The sequence below is a fragment of the Lemur catta genome, chromosome 15, assembly GCF_020740605.2.
Source record: "Lemur catta isolate mLemCat1 chromosome 15, mLemCat1.pri, whole genome shotgun sequence".
NCBI classification, from domain to species: domain Eukaryota; kingdom Metazoa; phylum Chordata; class Mammalia; order Primates; family Lemuridae; genus Lemur; species Lemur catta.
The window spans coordinates 26,809,746-26,825,711 of NC_059142.1; the positions used below are offsets into that span (position 1 = coordinate 26,809,746).

General features: G+C 36.4%; 2 protein-coding genes across 6 annotated transcripts in view; both read right to left on the reverse strand.

Annotated features, from left to right (window-relative positions):
- BRIP1 (BRCA1 interacting helicase 1) overlaps positions 1–11,570 on the reverse strand; it is a 137,186-nt gene extending 125,616 nt beyond the window's left edge. Inside the window, exons 1-5 of one of the 2 annotated variants that reach the window (XM_045525599.1) lie at positions 11,517–11,570; positions 10,674–10,724; positions 9,546–9,668; positions 7,867–7,978; positions 5,182–5,355 (exon numbers count right to left, since the gene is read on the reverse strand). In XM_045525599.1, the coding sequence (XP_045381555.1) occupies positions 5,182–5,355; positions 7,867–7,978; positions 9,546–9,638 (379 nt within the window). In that variant the 5' untranslated portion in view covers positions 9,639–9,668; positions 10,674–10,724; positions 11,517–11,570. Of the gene's footprint in view, positions 1–5,181; positions 5,356–7,866; positions 7,979–9,545; positions 9,669–10,673; positions 10,725–11,516 lie in introns of those variants that run through there. The other variant, XM_045525600.1, reaches the window with a different exon arrangement.
- A 1,579-nt stretch (positions 11,571–13,149) lies between these two features.
- Positions 13,150–15,966, reverse strand: part of INTS2 (integrator complex subunit 2) — a 47,405-nt gene continuing 44,588 nt past the window's right edge. For all 4 annotated transcript variants that reach the window (XM_045525601.1, XM_045525602.1, XM_045525603.1 and 1 more), the window contains exons 24-25: positions 15,304–15,480; positions 13,150–15,198 (exon numbers count right to left, since the gene is read on the reverse strand). In XM_045525601.1, coding sequence (XP_045381557.1) covers positions 15,029–15,198; positions 15,304–15,480 — 347 coding nt within the window. In that variant the 3' untranslated portion in view covers positions 13,150–15,028. The remainder of the gene's footprint in view (positions 15,199–15,303; positions 15,481–15,966) is intronic.

Sequence of the window (15,966 nt, forward strand, 5' to 3'; positions counted from 1 at the left end):
TATTCCTATACATTGGTTTCTCCCATTTCCTAAATGTGAATGTTCTTAAAGTTACCTTTCTTCTTTTTTGTTTCTCTCTACACATTCTTTCCACTCCCATGGCTTGAATTCATTTAACAATCATTTATTACATGAGTCCACACAATGGCCAGATACCATGGAAAAACCATGAAAAAGAAACAATCCCTGGCCTTAAAGGATATATAGACTATTTATGGGGAAGACTTATATGAGCAGATCCAATACTATTTTCAAGAAATAAGTTTGAGTCTACATAAGCACAGAAGTGAACCTATGCCACACAGCATTGGTTTTCAAGTTTTTCTAAGGAGCGGGACCAGTTTTTGAAGAAAGATTGCTTAAAATTTCCAGAATAGGGATTGTAACTCTAGAACTTCCCTGATCCGCTAACCCCTTCCCCTCACAAGCCATGTTTCTTCTTAAGGTTCTTAGGAACATAGTTTAAAAACAACTATATTCTAAAATCTTAATAGTTTTGCCTTTCATACCCAGGTCTTACATCTACCTAGAATGTATTTTTATGTATAGTGTAAAGTAGGGCTCTAATTTCAATTTTTTCCACATGGGTATCTAGTAGCCCAGCATCACTTAAGTCCTTCCTTTCCCCTATGATCTGTAGGAGCACTTCTTGAAAAAGATCAAGTTTCTGGATACACGTCAGATTGAATGAATTTGGGTTCTTATACTTTTACTTTGGTCTGTCACTGTGCTAATATCACATTGTCTTAATTACTATAGCTTTATATAAAATAAATCAAGGTATCTTGAAGATCAAGTCTCTCACCTTGACCCTGCTTCTTCAAACTGTCTTGGCTATTATTAATCTTTTACATTTCCATACACATTAATATTTTACATAAGTCTTGTAATTTTGAGCTCTGCATTTCCAGGCAAACCAGTAAAACCACCACAAAACAGACCTATAACAGTAATTCTCAACCAGGGCAATTTTAACAACACCACTTCCCATCCTGGGGACATTGGGCAATGTCTGGACACTTTTTTGGTTGTCATATTATAACAGGTGGGGCAGGGGGTGCGTATACTACTGGCATCTAGTGGATAGAGGCCAGGATGCTGCTAAACATCTCATAATGCACAGCTCCCACAACAAAGAACTATCCCGCTCAAAATGTTAATAATGCCACAGTTAAGAAACTCTGTCCCAAAGGGTAAATTTACAAGGGCCCATTAAAAGGGTAGAAAATGTCTATCAAAAATGATGATTTATTTTTAAAAAACTGAACTGCCATATGTCAAATAAGGGTAATCCTAATTCATAAAAACAAAATTCATATTACCATCACATATAAAAGGCTTATCTTCCTGTCCTTTATATAGCAGGGGAGTTTGCAGGAAGCTCATGAAAAGGGTTAAGTCTTTAAAATGGAAACTTAAAAAGAAACAAGATATCTCTCAAATATGCTTTTTAAAAACTCCTAGAAATTAGTAAGAAACAAACAATAGAAAAATGGGCAAACAACTTGATTAGGCAATTCACTAAAGATATTCAAATGATCCAAAAACATATAAAAGGATGTTCAACTTCACTAGTCACCAGAGAAATATCAATTAAAATTCAATGGGAACACCACACATGCACCAGAATGGCTAACATTTTTTTAAAAACTAGAAACATCAAGTGCTAACAAAAATGTTGAACCATTTTCATATACTACTGACTGCATGAGGGTTGGAGAGTTAATGAGTAGGGACACATACATCGGTTCAACCACTTTGGAAAATGCTGGCAATATCTACTATAGCTGAACATATGTATACACTATGACCTGCAATTCCATTCCTATGTATCTAATAGAAAATACCTATTTGCACACATATGAACAAGAATGTTCATAATAGAATTATTAAACAAAAATGGAAACAACCTAAATGCCTAACATAGAATAGATTAATAAATTGTGGTATATTTATACAAGGAAATAAGAGACAGAAACAAGAAATACTACTATATGCAATGGCATATGTGAATCTCACAAACAAAATGTCAAGCAAAAGAAGACAGACGAAAGAGTACATATATAATTCCATTTCTATAAAGAGGCAAAATTCATCAATGGAAACAGAAGGGAGGACCACAGTTACCTATAGAGAGAAGGAACAGGGACTGGAAAAGAATATGAGAAGGGCCTCTGGGGTGTTGGTAATGTCTTTTTGTATCTAGGTGGTAGTTAACAAGAGTTTGTTTACTTTGCAAAAATTCATCAAGCTATTAGGATTTACATTTTTCTGTATTTAGGTTATATTTTATTAAAGAACTTACTTGCAAATATAAAGAGGATATCTGAATACAACCCAGATTTACCCTGTTTAAACTATTTTAAATAACCCTGCCTCACAATAATGTTAAAATGCAAGGGGTGTGTGTGTGTATATATGTGTGTGTGTGTGTGTGTGTGCACATACACAAGCAATTTTTGACAAAGGCACAAAGGCAACACGGTGGATAAAGAATAGCCTTTTCAATAAATAGTACAAAACAAGTGGATATCCATATACAAAAAAGTGAACTTGAATCCATACCTCGCACTTTTTATACAAATTAACTCAAAATAGATCTCAGCCCTAAATATAAAACTTAAAACTATATCTGATAAAAGACTTGCATTCAAAATATTTAAAGAATTATCAAAATTTAACAGTAAGTAAACAACCTAATAGAGACAGGGTCTCGCTATATTGCCTAGGCTGGTTTCAAACTCCTTGACTCAAGTGATCCTCCTGCCTCAGTCTCCCAAGTAACTGTGATTACAGGCATGACCCATCATGCCTGGCTAAACAGACATTTCATCAAAGAAACAGAAGGTCAGATTTACTTCTTGGGGAGGAAAAAGAATGATACATGGACAGCTAATAAAGCCCATGAAAATATACTCAACATATAAGTCATTAGGGAAACGCAAATTAAAACCACAGGCCGGGCACAATGGCTCACGCCTGTAATCCTACCACTCTGGGAGGCCCAGGCAGGAGGATCGCTCAAGGTCAGCAGTTCGAGACCAGCCTGAGCAAGAGCAAGACCCTGTCTCTACTAAAAATAGAAAGAAATTAGCTAGACAACTAAAAATATGTAGAAAAAAATTAGCCAGGCATGGCAGCACATGCCTGTAGTCCCAGCTACTCGGGAGGCTGAGGTAGAAGGATCACTTGAGCCCAGGAGTCTGAGGTTGCTGTGAGCTAGACTGACACCACGGCACTCTAGCCCAGGCAACAGGGCAAGACTCTGTTTCAAAAAAAAAAAAAAAAAAAACCACATAGAGATATTACTACATGCCTATTAGAACCGCTAAAATTGAAGACTGACCTTACCAAATGTTGGCAAGGATGTGAAGAAACTGGAACTTTTATAACTGCTGGTAGGAATGTAACCACTTCATGAAAGTTTGAAGTTTCTTAAAAAGTTAAACACATACTTAAAAAGTGATCTTGTCATTCCACTCATAGATATTTACCCAAGAAAAATGAAAGCATATGTCAATACAAAAACATACACACAAATGATCATAGTAGCTGTCTTTGTAATAGCCCAAAACTAGAAATAATCCAACTATACATGAGTAGGTAACTGGTTAAAAAATTTGTGATATAGCCATACAATGGAATATTGCTCAGCAATAAAAAGAAACTATCAATATATGCAACAAGGATGAATCTCAAAACAAGTGAAAGATACCAGATAAAATTAGTGTACATACTGTATGTCCATTTACATAAACTGTAGGAAATGCAAACTACACTAACAGAAAGCAGATAGGTGGTTGTTTAGGGAGGGTGAGTCATGGAGAGATGGGAAGGAGGAAAAACAAAGGGGCATGAGAAAAATTTGGGAGGTGATGAATTTGTTATGTTCACTGTTTTGATTCTGGTGAAAGTTTCATGGAGGTATACATATGTCAAAATTTATCAAAGTGTACCACTTAAATATATAGTTTGTTATGTCATATATATACCAATAAAGCTGCTTTTTAAAAATTAAGGTTATGCCAGGTGCAGTGGCTCATGCCTGTAATCCCAGCACTTGGGAGGCAGAGATGGGAAGACCACTTGAGGCCAGGAGTTCGAGACCAGTCAAGGCAACACAGCGAAACCCCGTCTCCACAAAAAAATTTAAAAATTAGCTAGGCATCTGGGACACACCTGAAGTCTCAGCTACTTGGGAGACTTAGGAAGGAGGATCATTTGAACCTAGGAGACTGAGGTTACAGTGAGCTCTAATAGAGCCACTGCATTCCACCTGGGCTACACAGTGAGATCCTGTCTCAATAAATAAATAAAATAAAGGTTGTATATAAATATACATACATAAATAAATAGTATGAGTAAAAGCAGGAAAAAAATTTTAGTCTTGCTCTGAGCAAGAGATAGTAGTTTGGACTATGGAGGTATCAATGGAGATGGAGATTTACACGAAGAAATAAGGAAGAGCAAAGTGTCCAGGATGTTCCCCAGGTTTCTGTGTTAGGTAAATAATAGTCAATCCTTTCCATATAGTCAAAGTCATAAGTATTTTAAAAAACGTATTATTAATAATCTTATGTTAGTTTTAATATATTTCTCTTAAATTAATAAGAATTATTTAAGGATCAGACATAACTGATTCTCATGTAGGATACTGGCCTCAGATCAAGAATGAATAAATGAGACTAATTAGGCTGTGTCTTAGGATACTATGTTTTATAAAATTCTAACATAAAATAACAATACTGCTACAAATAACATCATTTTCTGCCAGGCCCTGTGGCTCACGCCTGTAATCCCAGCACTGTGGGAGGCCAAGGCAAGAGGATCACTTAAGAACAGGAGTTTGAGACCAGCCTGGGCAACACAGTGAGACCCCATCTCTACAAAAAATAAAAATAAAAAATTAGCCAGGCACAGTGGCATGTACCTGTAGACCAGCTACAGTGGAGGCTGAGATGAGAGGATCTCTCAAGCCTAGGAGCTTGAGGCTATAGTGAGCTAAGATCACACCATTGCACTCCAACCTAGGTGAGAACTTGTCTCTTTAAAAATAATTCAGAGAAATTAAGTGGAGATACAAAATCAATTATGCTATCCAGATTTGTATATATTAGGTCTGACAGTAATAATTAAGACTCCTATTATAAATATCAATAGACCCAGCCAAATATAAGTTACCTTGGTAAGTTGATGAAGTGCCATTTCTTTCAGAAGGTGGTGTGCTTGAACTGTTGAAATGATGTGAAGTTCCTTGGTTCACGTCATCATTTGCAAAATTCTTTGAATGGCATGTACAACAACATGACAATGGTACTTCAGCCTTTTTACTCAAGCCCTCATCCACTGGCTTCCCTAAAAATGAAAGAACCCCCATTTATAATATATCTAATTAAATAAACATTAATCATTCTCTGCAGCTAGGGTGAGTAACCACCGCAGTTCACCCAGAATTCAGAAGTTTCCCAGGATGCAAGATTTTTAGAGCTAAAACCAGGAAAGTATCTGGCAAACCTGGACAAGATGGTCACCCTATCTGCAGCATCAAATTAGAACACAAGAGAAATACTTATGCCAGAAACATTCATAGAAAAGTAATCATCAATTTATATACTCTACAAAAATCTAACAATCAAAGATTAATAATGCAATAAAAGCACACCCACTCAAGTATTGATTTATATTAAGATTTAAAAATCAAGCAGGAAGAATTGAAACAAAGACTTAAACTATATTCTTCATTACTGCTCTCCTAGGGGTGGGGAACCTACAACCTCAAAGCCACTTGTGGCCCTCCATATCCCCAAGTGCAGACCCTCAACTGAATCCAAATTTTACAGAACAAATCCCTTTATTAAAAGGATTTGTTTTGTAAAATTTGGATTCGATCAAAAGGCCAAACTCAAGAATCCAGAAAGCCACATGTGGCCCCAAGGCCGCAGGTTCCCCATGGTTTATCAATTCTGATACATGAGAAATCATTGGAAATCAAGAAAGTGGGGGGCGGGGGGGGTAAAAACCCACCTAACAGGTAAAATGAACACTATTCAGGTGATGGGCACACTAATAGCCCTGACTTAAGCATTATAAAAGCTATCCATGTAGCAAAAGCATCTGTATCCCCCTAATATTTTGAAATAAAAAAGAATATGCTTAAATAAAAAAATAAAACCACTGACATATAAAAAAAATTCTGATACATGTATCAAAATACACTGAAGGCTTTTAATTGAATATTTAATAATTCAATATTTAAATATATTTAAATTCAATAAAACAAGTAATTTTGATACCTAAATATAACACATAATTATAATAGGTCTACATTGTGTGCCTACACTGTGTACAAATATACAATTCAATTCACATAGACCAAAAAAGCAGAATAATTTACTTTTTTAAATAAACAGTACTGACACTGTTTTCCCATTTGTACCACATAAATATTAATTCTATTTTCCAGACATCTGCCATTAGAATTTTAAGTTATTAACTGGTAATCTCATTTTCCCCCAAAGATTAACATCAGTAAAATCAAAATGGATAACCAAAAGCTTATAAAATATGTTTGTGTGTGTGTATACACACACACACACACACCATGGTTCATTTCAAATTTTCTTAATTCTTTAGGTCAAAGCCATTTAATCATGTAACTAAAATGTATCCAATATTATTATTTCAGATTCATCTTTTACATTATATAGTCTTTCATAAAAGTAAATACTAATAGGTATTTGTTAGCAAATAAAAGCAATGGGAAATAAAATGAATTCATACCAATATTAAAATACATTTCTGCTTATCTGGCATCCAAACAAGCAGAAAGATCAACTAGAATGTCTTTTTTTTTTTTTGAGACGGTCTCGCTTTGTTGCCTGGGCTAGAGTGAGTGCCGTGGCGTCAGCCTAGCTCACAGCAACCTCAAACTCCTGGGCTTAAACGATCCTACTGCCTCAGCCTCCCGAGTAGCTGGGACTACAGGCATACGCCACCATGCCCGGCTAATTTTTTCTATATATATATTTTAGTTGGCCAGATAATTTCTTTCTATTTTTAGTAGAGACGGGATCTCGCTCTTGCTCAGGCTGATTTCGAACTCCTGAGCTCAAACAATCCACCCGCCTTGGCCTCCCAGAGTACTAGGATTACAGGCGTGAGCCACCACGCCTGGCCTACTAGAATGTCTTTTTTATATATTCCATGTTCTAATGTTATGAGGAAGGAACAAGTATGGAAATATTAACATATGAAGGAATTTACTAAAAAAAAGCAATGGGTGTATGTTATAGCATGACAGCCCCCATCTCTTGCATCTTTTACATATAAATTATCATCTAATTATTCTCAGAGTAACTTTAAGCATGCAAACTCTTATATACCCTCTGAATCATCAAATAAAAGACTATATTCTCCAGCCTGAGCAAGAGCAAGATGCCGTCTCCACTAAAAATAGAAAGAAATTAGCTGGACAACTAAAAATATATAGAAAAACTTAGCCGGGCATTGTGGCGTATGCCTGTAGTCCCAGCTACTCAGGAGGCTGAGGCAGAAGGATCGCTTCAACCCAGGAGTCTGAGGTTGCTGTAAGCTAGGCTGATGCTACGGCACTCCAGCCCAGGCAACAGAGTGAGACTCTGTCTCAAAAAAAAAAAGACCATATTCAATATTGTTTCAAGATTATTTAAACATATTTTTCTATACTGAACTCTTTTGGAAAATGTGTAAGTCATTATAAAGAAACACCTTAAAAGAGAATATATATTTAAATTAGCTAGAACATGGTTGAACCAATCTGGATAAAAGGAACTTTACACTTTATTCCGGTCCCAATAAGCAACCTGAAGGTATCAAGCAACTACTTACCACAAAGAGACTGTTGCCATGCTAAAGCAGAACAAAGTAAGGCTAAGCTTTTTCCACTTCCTGTGGGACTCTCCAACAAACAATGTTGCTTACTGTTTAATCCTCTGACAATCTATGGACACAGAAATGAATAAAAAAAAATCAATAAACATTTTACTTTATCAGGGTCTCTCTCCACCAGAAGTATAAATAGAATAGCAGGGAGAAGTGAGGTTGCACTCCAAGAAACACAGCCATAGCAGAAGGAAGTATTATTATTATTTTTTTTTTTTTTTGAGACAGAGTCTCACTCTGTTGCCCAGGCTACAGTGCCATGGCGTCAGCCTAGCCTAGCTCACGGCAACCTCAAACTCCTGAGCTCAAGCAATCCTCCTGCTTCAGCCTCCCAGGACTACAGGCACTTGCTACCATGCCCGGCTAATTTTTTTCTATTTTTAGTAGACACGAGATCTCACTCTTACTCACGCTGGTCTCGAACTCTTGACCTTAAGTGATCCCCCCTCCTCAGCCTCCCAGAGTGGAAGTAGTAGTATTTAATTAAATCTAGGCTTTATTCCTTTACAGCTCTCCCTTAAGATTATGTTGGATTTCCAAGCATATCAAGCACAAAAGAAGAAATAAAGCAATCTGTGCCTTAGTTATGTAAGAACCAGTCATTTCTGTAAAATGAGAATACACCAATACCTAGCAACATCTTTGATAAAAATTTAATAGGGGATATTGCTCATGGGAATACAAATTGTTATAATCACTTTGTACAAAAATTAACTACCTCTAATAAAGTTGAAGATGATGCCCAACTCCAGCAAGTCCAGTTCTATATATCTATAAAACCAACCCTTTCTCACATGAACACAAGGAAACATATACAAGAAATTTCATAGTAGTATTGTTTGTAATCGCAAAAGAATGCAAACAACCTAAATGTCTGCCAATAGGAAAATGGACAGATAAATTCTAGCATATTCATACAACTGAAGACTATACAGCAATTAAAATGGATTAACAATCAACAAAACAACATTAAAAATAATGTCAAGCAACATTGAAAATAATGTCAAGCAAAACAATAAAGTCCCACAGAAAGATAGGTATAGTAACACATCAATGCACAAAATTTAAAAATATGTAAAATAATACTCTATAGTTTATAGATACATATGTATGTAATAAAAGTAAAAAAAACATGGCCAGGAAAGGAAAGAAACAAATTCCAGATACTAATAATTTTGTTACCAGTAAAAAAGATATGAAGTAAATATGGCAAAATATTAAGATTTAACAAAGCTGGAAAATGGGTTTGCTCAAATTTGTATACTAATTTCTACGTAATTCAAATACTACAAAGAAATTAAAGGTGAAACATATAGTGTTTTGTGAAAAAAAAAAATCATAAATACTTCGTAGAAAGCAGTAATTCATTAAAGTAAATAGAAGTTCCAAAAGAGCTAAAAACATTTTTCAGAATGTTATTCCTTACCTCCTGAGCATGGACATATATGGTCTAGTAGTGATCAGTATTATTTTCCCAAAGATTAGATGTTCTTCCAAACAAACCCAGCAAATACTCTCAATCCATTTAGTATCTGAGAATATGAATGTAGTCACATATCCAATGTTTGTTATGGATCATAAGTATCTGTATTGTAATACAGACTTAACTAGGGAAAAATACTTACAGAATTCATCATAGCAAGCTGTGATGGGTAAGCTTTATAAGGAAAGTTAATCTTCACACCACCAATTGTATATTCAGACCACGTTGAAGACATTGTGCTTTCTTATTTATTTCCGATTCCTACCTGCAACAGAAATGAAAATATTGAAACAATGCCATTCAAAGAAAACCAGAGACCCAAAACTAGAAGTCTGGAAACAAAAATCAGAATGCATAAACCAAACAGAAGTAATTTCTTAGTCTTATAAATCAGCAGTCAAAGAATGTTTTAGAATCTAACAAATGTGGACTTGCATCCCTGCTCTGCCATGTATTAGTTGTGTGACTTTGTGCAAGCTACTTAACTTCTCTAGATCTCACTGTCCTCATCCATAAAATAAAGATATCACTAATATCTACCCCATAGGATTGTTGTAAACATTAAATGAAATAATGTGCAAATATACAGTACATGCCAATTAAACATCAGCTCTTGTAACAATTTAGATCAGCTGTAGTCAACTCATAGAAACAAATAGGTTCCTAAGGCAACTCTCTCTACAACTTCATAATGCAACTCTTTTTCTCCACCTATTCTGCACCTTCCGTTTCCCCTTTCTGCAGTCTTCCAGTTAAGAGGAAAAACCTGTGGACCAGGAGTCAGAAAGCATAGGTTCTAGATCTGGTTTTAACAGGAACTAACATAAGTTACCTTTGATGCGTCTTTTTGCTTCTCTAGTCTAAGATTCTTATGTAACAATTCCTAATTTCAAGACTGTTGTAAGAAAGACAATGCCCTGGCAAATATTAGGTGCTCAATAATTTTATTTAAAGGTCAATAGAGTACAATGGAAAGAGGACTGGTTTGGAATAAGGCAAACCTAAGTTTGAATTCCACTGTGTGTATCACTTAACTTCTCAGAACTTGATATTTCATCTATGGAATTGAGATAATACTACTTACCTGACAGAGTTTTTATGAAAATTAACCAGAGCAGAATGTGCCTAACCCAGTATTTGACACAGAGAAGGTGATCCACTTTAATCCCCCTCTTCTAAACCACTTTTCTTAACCTAGGATCTAGGATCCATAGATGCAATTCAGAGGCAGTGACCTCTTGAAATTGCCTGAGAAGTTTCTGTGCCTTACTGCATTTTTCTGAAGATAAAGTCCGTAGATTCCTCTTCCCATAAAAATATCCTAAGGAAATAGAAAATTATATACATTATCAAGTGAATAATTATTTGCAATGGCCTAACAAATGGTAAATCCAACCTGGGGATGAAGAGATAGTTAAAATAGCAATTCAAGAGATTATGGAGCCAATAATACCATTAACCACAGCTTGTGTGTTCCAAAACAAGTTAAGAACCACTATTCTAAGCGATTTTCCAGTTCTAACACTTTGCGGTTCTATCTGGTAAAGCCCTGAGAATGAGGTTCGGTGCAATCCAATCTGAATCAACTCAACGCTGGCCTGGTTACTCAGATACAACCTAGAAATCAATCCGTCCCCTATCCCAGCTTCGGCAACAACCGTCTCAAAATGAGGTAGTTTCCCCCCAAACATTGCATAAAGGACAAACAAGCCGATCTGCCTCCCGCCAAGAGGTAACGCCCGGTACTAACAGGCCTGTGCTCAAAGGAGACTCCCTCCTCCCCAGGTTTTCCTCCCACAGCCAGTTGAGAGTCCCGAGGCCCAGGTGATCCAATCAACAACACCAATGGGCCTGTGAGGCGACTGGGGCGAAGGCAGAAGTACCTCGCTGGCAGGCTTCAAGCCCTTCCCCTCCACTTCGCTCAGACTTGCCTATCCTGAGGGAAACCCAAGCAACGCTCACCGAGCTCCGTTAAACCAGAGAAAAGGAAACCGATTTCTGAGAGTAAATAAAGCGAAGCCCTGGAAGAAAGGACACAAGCCTTAGTCCCCCGTGCCTTCCTCACTGAACTGTAGCTCCCCAGGCCTGCATTGCGGGCTCGCAGCCGCTGTACCTTTCCTCCGCGCTAGCTCTCACCAGCGGTCTCAATAACACAGCCCGGGACGAATTCCCGCCTCCCACCCCCTGGCTCCCAGCACCCAATCGCCGAGCGAGCTCAGACAACCAATCACCCGCCAGGACAGAAATCAACCAATCCTGGCGCGAGGTTAAAGGGCGAGCACTCTGGCACCCAATGGAAACCTCCGAAATAAGAACAGACCCAAGGTACTTGGCGCCACCGGAAGGCAATCACGAGAAGAGTAAACTACTGTAGTAAATCACGGGGATTTGTTTAAAGGGGAAAACGTGTTCTCCGTTTGACTTTTGAAACCATCATTTAACCCATGCAACAAATTACCTTGGAAACTCGAAGCCTCGTTCTTAAGGTCCGTAGACCAGCAAAGAGGAAAAAAGTTGTTTGAGCATTCATCAGTACCACTCAATTTAAATTTCCCAACTTTACAGCAGGTTATCGAAAAGACTGAGGCGGGCATTGCCAGACTATTGAGCCAAACTAGGCGAGAAGGTTCTGTTGACAAACATCTACAGTATTTCATAATTTCAAGACTTTCCCATCTGCTAAAATAAGCCAGAGATAAACTCTCAAGGTCTCCAGCGTGATATCACCTCTCCCTTCATTAAGGCTTATCTGGCTTTCATCTCACCTGAGACCAGTTTATTCTTTGCCAAGAAATACGCTTCAGTTTCCTCAAAGATAAGTAGTTATGATCTTGCCAAATTATGTTATTTTTAAAAAGTTCTGTATAGCCTAAACTTGGTTCAAATAGTGCCCCCAAAAGGCAAAACCTGAGACTGTTTCTGAAATTCAGATAACTAGCTTGGGGAAGGAGGTTTGCTGGGAGAGAGCAGGTGGCTACTCGATTTGTTTGATTCACTTTCAGTTGTTTTACTAAATCTTCCCACAGTGACAAAATTTGTAGTCATAAAAATAAACTCAACCCTTTGACCTAGTAATCCCAGTCCCAGAAGCTTATCCTAAAGGCATAATCTAAAAGAAAAAGTGATAATGCCTCAAAGAAAAAATGATATAGTACCTATTTGTAATACTAAAAGAATCATGAATTTCCCAATCTAATAATGTAGAAGTGGTTATGATATATCAATTCAGGCTGGACATGGTAGCTCATGCCTGTAATCCCAGCACTTTGGGAGGCCAAGGTGAGAGGATTGCTGAGCCCGGGAGTTTGAGACCAGCCTGGACCAAATAGGAAGACCCATTTTCACAAAAAAATTAAAAATTAGCCAGGTATGGTCACACAGGCCTGTAGCCCTAACTACTCAGGAGGCTGAGGTGGGAGAATCCCTTGAGTCCAGGAGATCAAGGCTGCAGTGAGCTATGACTGCACACTGCACTCCAGCATGGGCAATAGAGCAAGACCTTGTCTCTTAGAAAAAAAAAAAGAAGAAAGAAACTCAGTAATGTGAAAATATATATCGATAAGAAAATATGAGGGAGTAATTTACTGTTAGTTGGCTCTAACTTTGTGTTGCCATTTAATGTATGTGGCAGAAGAGAAAGGGATACACATAGGCCCTGGAGCCAGACAGTCCTGGAAGCCAATCCTTTTAACTGTCCCCTTTCAGGTTAACAGTAGTGGAATGAAACACAAAAAACTACAAGTTTATTTGATAAAGAATATGAATGTTTATAAACAAATATTCAAAATAGCTGCACACATCTGTTTTCACTTGAATAAAAAAAATCACATTGTGACAAATTTTATAACCTTAACTTAAAATACATGAATATTAACATTTACTAATATATTTACACATTTCATTTACATCATCAACAAATCTGATGAATAACAGCATATGTTATATTTTAACACATCAGGTTATGACCAGTCTTTGAAAATCACTCCAGGAATGTGCACTGCATTTAGCTAGAAAACATATTTCAACTTTTCCTGAACCCCCTAGGGGATCCCTATTCACACAAAATATTCCAAGGCCTCAGTTAAAAAAACAAACAAACTGGATTTGTATTTAATCTTAAGGGACTTACAAAACTGCCTTGTTTAAAAATATGAAATTCTTACGGTATTTTTTTAAGTATATGCTTTTATTTTTCACATCAAAATTACTTAATTGAACATTAAGCATCTAATAAAAAGTTATAAATACTCTATCACATATGATACTATGCACTTCATGATTTGAAACAGCTACAAACTAGTTCTTACAGAATACCTCTATGAGGTAGGGCCAGTAGTAACCCCATTTTACAGAGAAGGAAAATGAGATGTGACTATTTGCCAGTGAAAAGGCTGACATTAAATTTCTTAAAAACCACACTTACTAGCCTATCTAACTTCTTTTACAAGTGAAGAGGTCTATTTTGAGTGGGGGGGGGGAGTGTGTGATTGAGGTATATCTCAGAGAATAAAGAGAAGTACCTTCTACAATGGATACTTAATTTTAAAAAAAGGATTATGGGTTACCTGAATGCATCTGCCTAATCAATGGAAGTTACTAACAGAGGACTGAAATCCTTCAGCAAGACAGTATTTTCCACATTTTAATTTTTCCTGAGGTTCAAACACTGTATATATTTTCTTACTCAAAGAACTTCTCAAAGTTAAGATGTGAATTATAATCCTGATGACAAACCAAGAGCTCTTTAATCCAGTGGGTTTTATTGCTCTAAACATCATTTAATTTGATACATATCCCCCCTCTGAGCATTAGATAAGTTAATAAAGCATTATAAAAATAAATTTAAAACAAAAAACTAAATGAGACCTCCTTTCAGGTTCTTCTTTGCACAAAGATGTTTCTGTAAACACTTTTAAACCAGCATCTTAAAATTCCAAATTATTCAAGTTTCTCTTTAAACATATGGCTTCATATATTAGTAAAAATTGAAGCAAATATGTGAAATCTTTAACTCCTCATCTGTATTCCATGGAAACCAATTACAAAAGCTACCTGCCTTTTTTAAAGCCTTCTCAATATTGTTTCTTGAGAACTAGAATTCCAACTTGCATTATTATGACTTATACTGCAAGTCTGAGATTTCTATTTGGATATTTAACTCCTAATTTTTCCTCAATTCTCCTTTCTCCTGATACCTTTTTCTCCCTCCTATCATTGCATCTTTTTTGAACTCTGTTACAAGCTCACAATTAAAATAAACACTACTAGGGCTACCCATAGACTCATCTGTATAAGAAATGAAAGGCATGGCAGTCTTTCTTCACTTCAAAAGCTAAATATAAGGCCAAATTCCCTTTCCAGTAATAAGTCTCTTAAATGTGTTCCCAATGGAAAAAAATCTCGGCTGCTACAATATAAACATACCAGCAAAGTAGATCTAAAGATGTGCCAATCAAATACAAGCAAGCATAATTCTCAGAGTTCTAAACTGCAATCATATTGAACTGAATTGTTTTAATGATTCCAAGACATTACTGTTTCCATTTCAGTTTAGAGTTGTTATAAGATGCAGATTCATGTTGGGTATATGCAGCAAATAGCTTCATTTCTTGGTTTTAAATTTTTTTAAATTCCACTAACACTCATGTTTATTATTTCAACTACTGTGCTTTCAATACAATGACAGAGCTGTACATCAGGATCCATACTTCCAGTGTCCCTGGATCCATTTTTATAAGACGGATCTTTGCAGATTTGAGACCATCCACTTGGTTTCTCTTTAATTTGTTGAAGACCTAAAAACATAAGGAAAGAAAAATTAAGACCAAGAAATCTGGAAAGGAATTTGGCCTTTTTGTTTGAAATATTAAGATAACTCTTGAAAATGAGTTACCACTTACGTGTGATAATTGGATCAATGTCTCTCGTCTGAGTGGCAACATCAGAGGCACACACTTGTCCTATTTGGATTAGCAAAGACATAATATCCTCATACAGTGGAGGAAATGCTCGACAAAAAGAGACCAAACATGGCAGAGTTGGCATGAAAAAAGCATACCGCTTAGCCTGTGTTAAAACTGTTGGAAAGACATGAAACAGAATTTTTTACTTTACAGATATAAATTCAACATACACAGCCTATATAACATACTAAGCTGTGATAGAGAGACTAAGTTTTCTAAGACATGGCCAGCCCCTACCTTCAGAAAGCTCACAATCTAGCAGTCTCAGTCATTATTGAAGATACAAATTCATATCATGCCCAAGCACTCTGATAAGTGCATTACATGCATTATTTCATTTAATTCTCACAATCTTATAAATGAAGAAAGTACTATTATGAAACTTATTTTACACAGGAGAAAATTCTTAAAAAAGCCTTAGAGAGGTTAAAAAACTTGTTAAAGGTCACTCAGCCTGTGGTGGAGTTGGGATTGAATTCAGGCAGTGTAAATTTCTTAGTCACTACAAATAATTATAACATGAGATGAATACAATGTAAAGAAAAATGAACAGGGTATTATGGGAACACTGAAAAAGAATACTAAATTAACTAAACCATA